At 42.4% G+C, this 4,624-nt stretch overlaps 1 protein-coding gene across 1 annotated transcript in view; it reads right to left on the bottom strand.

Annotated features, from left to right (window-relative positions):
• Positions 1 to 4,624, bottom strand: part of GUCY1A2 (guanylate cyclase 1 soluble subunit alpha 2) — a 306,446-nt gene that overhangs the window by 300,384 nt on the left and 1,438 nt on the right. The window contains exon 2 of the mRNA XM_021696606.2: positions 4,497 to 4,624. Within this exon, the coding sequence (XP_021552281.2) occupies positions 4,497 to 4,624 (128 nt within the window). The remainder of the gene's footprint in view (positions 1 to 4,496) is intronic.

The raw sequence follows: 4,624 nt of genomic DNA, 5'->3' as shown, positions 1-4,624 counted from the left end.
AGAAAGAAAGAAAGAAAGAAAGAAAGAAAGAAAGAAAGAAAGAAAGAAAGAAAGAAAGAAAAAGAAAAAGAAAAAAAAAACTTTAGACCATTTGGAGACACTCAACTTCAGTTGAAATTAATGGATCTTGGTCTGAAACTAACATTTTACTGAGTTGAAGCAATCTCACAAAGAATTGTGCTCCTCCTCTTTCACAACAAATCTACAAAGTAATTATTATTCATATGCCACAAAATACAAAACCAAGGCTCTGGGAATGTAGGAGTTGCCTTTCCCGGGTCTCACACTTCCTAAGGGGCTCATCAGAGAGTTATTCAAACCCACAGCTGTCAAATTCCCAATCCTTCAGCTCTGCCGTATTGTTTCCCAATGATTAGGGAGGAAGTAGAGAAAAGCCCTAGATGGCCATTAAGTTCTGATTTCAGATAATAGTATCTAATTTCTACAAATATGAAAACACAGAACTACTAGAATACCTTTGGCCTAACTTTTTAATTCTAATGAAGGTGTTGCTCAGAACTTTATTAGCCAATTGAGCCCCAAACTGTAAAAACTTCAATAAGATATGTAAATTGATAAAACATCCTATCTCACAAATATACTTTATTTTTCATTATTTACATGCTAGTAACATGGTCACATTCTAAGCATTTTTTTAAGTATTTATCCATGTCAGAGAATTCATTTCATTTAATATCAGGGGAGGCTAAATATGTATATTTTTATGTCCTTCCACTTTTTCCTAAGCATGTATCAATATCATTTCCTTTCCACAAATAATGAAACAATGTCTGGTTTTTCTTGCTACTTGAATCCAGGCTTCCCTTCCATTTTGTTTCCTCGCTGTTCTCTCAGTTTCTTGGACTATTCTCTGTCAGTAGCTTTCCTCCCCGTATGTGCCACCCTTCCATTCCAGTCTTGCGACTTTTCTTCCTGCCATTCTGCTCCCCATAGCCTCTGGAGTCTTCAGGGCCACGTACAAGGCTGTAACAGCCCATAGTTCTCTGACAAGAAAACTAGGGAAGCCATGGCCTTAAGTTGGTCTCCTGGAATATCTTCACTGACAGGCTGACATTAGCAAACCCCAAACCGATCAGTAACAGGGGTCTAAGTGATAGGGTTCTCAGCAACTCCCATTTATAAGAACAAAACAGAAATAAATGAGTTACTAAATTCACCCTTGATGTAAAATCCCCAGCTGTTTCTCCATATGTGTTCCCAAGTAAATGATTTCAAAATAAATAATGTAATAAGCGATTTATGCATCTTCAGCCAGGTCTTTAAGTTTATTTTTGTTGTTATGGCGGTGCCCCAGAGATTCACAGGGAACAAAATTATCCAAAGTGAATGATGAATGAACTTCCCCCAGACAGCTCCAAGACAGTTGGAGATCTTATGTTTTCCTTCAATACAGCTTCCTTAAAATAAAGGCCATAATAAAGACGTTCCATGAGGTCAAAGAATGGGAATGTTTTGCTGGAAGTCGTATCACCAGCACTTTGCGCAATACTTGCCCGGCAGGATGGCCACAGATATTTTGTAATAATTGCACGGAATTAACAGAACCTTGAGGTCCCTACTTAGGAAAGTAATCTACTCTCTTCAAGGTTTTAAAACTCATAGGTGGGTGCCTTCTTTTCTTTTATATGCTCTTATAACAGTTTATCAAAAGCTTGAAAAATATGTCTTCACAGAATGCGAGAGCAGGGAAGGATCATAAGTATAACACCTTATGGACGAGAAGGCTTCCAGAGAGTGAAAGTCATGTGCACAGAAATATGTAAGTAGCTAGTCATCCAAGGCATGGGGAATGAGAACCAGGTCTCCCAAATTCTGGAATTTGTTTCAATTTCATCAATTCAATTTATTTTTATCATTAAAATGGTGTGAAGTATTGTAATATTTATAGCCAATGCATCTAAAAATGACTGTCAAAATGTCAAAAACCTGAGTTAGCATTTTCCAATGATCAAACAACTAGCTTAATTACTTGGCAATATCCTCGTGTTTATTAAATTCATTTCCTCCTTGCCAGATTATTCCGAATATAGGACCAATCTCCAGTGATTGAGATGACATTCCATGCTGAGGCCACTAAGCAGGCAGGAACTTGCACAGCAAGGACAGTTTCTCCTGAAACATACTTTGACAGAATGTAGAAAAGCTTCCCAATACTCAAAACAGCTAGAAATTCCCACCTCCGAATTATAACTATTCTTTATGAAATTATTTATTTAAAAAAAACAGACAGCTCTACTGAAAGAGAATAGAGAAGACATCATTTGTCTCCCCAAGTGTTTTCAGAGAAGTTTAGAGTGCTGGGCACGTAGGAAAATGAATCTGTTGAAACTTCTTGAAGCAATGTTCTAGATTGCCAAATAAAAACAGAGGAGTGGAGATCACAGAAATAAGTCACTGCTTTGAAATATAATCTTTCTGTCATCTTTGTGTTACCAAGTCCTTAGGTGATATGGTTAGCCAATCCACATTTGCTTATCCATGCCTTATGAGGCTGAAAAGATTTATATTGTATTTACCTGTATGTTGTCAGCATGCTAGCTAATAGATTTCTTATCCTTATCTTAGCATAACCATTACGTGGGTACGTGCTTTTTATCCATCAAAAAGCTAGCGTCATTCAAATTTGACTTGTAAAGGTAAAGGCAAGAAACTATTTCCTCCTTCTTATTCAGGCAGTAAATACTCGGATTCAGTTTAGTTTATCTACCTCTCACATAAGTTGTTAAGAATAATCTTCAGTTACATTGGCATTACAGAGCACATGCCATAGAGATTTGTAAATTCTGATTTGTAGGCAAAAAGAAAACTCAGAGATTATAAAAACAACCTCCCCAAACTAGTCATTATCTTCAGTGAAATCACTGTATCGGATACGAATCTGTTGTACTGAGGAATTACTATACTGCACAAATGTTACTTTAGATACTAACACAAAACTACAGACGTGCAGGATTACTGTCCTGCTTTCATAAAGGCTTATAATTTCAACAATTTGCAACATCAAATAGTTCCTAAGATTATGCTTCTTGGGAAATATTTGCAGTAAAGAATAGCAAGCAGTAGCCAACCCATTCTGAGTTTTGTTATTAGGTTATCAGTGGAAGACGTGGCAAAAGATACGTTGAAGAGAAAATGCACAAGGCAAATAAGATGAGTGAGAGTAGTTTCATTGCTAAAAGAAAGAAAAGGTCATTCTTCATTAATGCAAGGGCCATGGAGATATTTGTAGGACTGCCTGGTACTAATACCCTGATCAGGATCCCACTCTTTCTCAGGTCCCTCCTACCCTCGACTGCAAGAGTACTTTGAAAAGCGAGACTCCAGAGTAGTCAAATAAGATCAATGTTCCCATTCATTTTGGAAACTTGGAAAAAAGTAATAAGAGTCCCAGAGGTGCAGAGCTAAAAGTTCTGTCAGCAATTGAAGCCCTTGGACCCAAGACCGGCATGAGAATAAAAGGTGGATGGAGGTTTGACACTGAATCTCCTTAAGATTCTGGCTGCAGTGGAGTGGATTCCTTCAAAACAGAGCTCATCAGTCAGAGAAAGACTGGAACGGAGGTCTGGCATCCCTGAATCTGTAAAAGTCAAGGGTAGCCGAATAGCCTAAGCAGGGATGAGGCAGAAGTGCTCGGGAAAAATGTCTAGAACGCGGGGGAATCTGGAGTACACCTTGAACTGTTGATACAGACATCCCGAATGAGCACCAGTTTAGAGAGGGCTAGGAAGACAGTGATTAATTCAACAGATAGTTAGTTATAAAGGGTCTAACAGAAGGTAGCCACGACAAAAATTAGGGAGAAACCACTGAAGAACCCAGGGAAAAGGCAGTGAAGGAGGAGGTAGGGGTTCAAGAAACACCAAACAGGTTTAGAAAAGCAGACACCAGGTTTACCCAGAGAACAAAGTTGAGCCAGTAAATGCTCAGGGGAAAAAGAAAAAAGGCAGGGGGTTGGGGAGAAAAGAAGAGGCCAGAGGTTTCATCATTTGAAGGCAACGCAAGAAAGGATCTAACAGCCAGTTCCTGAAGATTCTTGAGAAAAGGGATGCAGCACAGAAGGCAGAGAGCCTTTGGAATGCAAAGATGTCAGAGAAGGTCACACGAAGACCAAGAGAGTGTGGGAAAAAAGAGCGGAAGAGTTTCCTGGAAGGGGTAGGGGCTCCTTTGGGATCCTGGAGAACAGAGACGAAAGAGCTGGAGAGGGGAAGTGCAGAACACAGTGCCTGGGAAAGTTTGGGGGAAGGAGAACAGGTGGGTGTGAAGCAGCTCCGGGCCCGCCCGGGTGACCGACACCAAGCCGGGGGCACGGCGCAGCGGTGGGCGTCCAGGCCCCGGGATCGGGACCCCGGGAAAGCGAGCCTCCCCCCGCGCCCGCCGCGCTCTCACGCCCCCCAGCGGCCGGGCCGGGCTCGGCGCGCACGTCCCCGCTCGGCCGGCGCCAACTTTCCCGGTCCCCGTGCTCCGGCCCCGCTCACCGAGGGCGCCGTCAGGCGGCTGATGCTCTCGCCCAGCGAGTCCAGGTTGACCCGCCTCCGGCGCGGCGCCCTCCTGGCCCCGGCCGTGGCGGCGGCGGCGGCGGCGGCGGCCGGGGCCGGGGCGGCGG

The sequence above is a fragment of the Neomonachus schauinslandi genome, chromosome 11 (genome assembly GCF_002201575.2).
Source record: "Neomonachus schauinslandi chromosome 11, ASM220157v2, whole genome shotgun sequence".
Taxonomy (NCBI): domain Eukaryota; kingdom Metazoa; phylum Chordata; class Mammalia; order Carnivora; family Phocidae; genus Neomonachus; species Neomonachus schauinslandi.
This window is presented reverse-complemented; position numbering and strand designations above follow the sequence as displayed.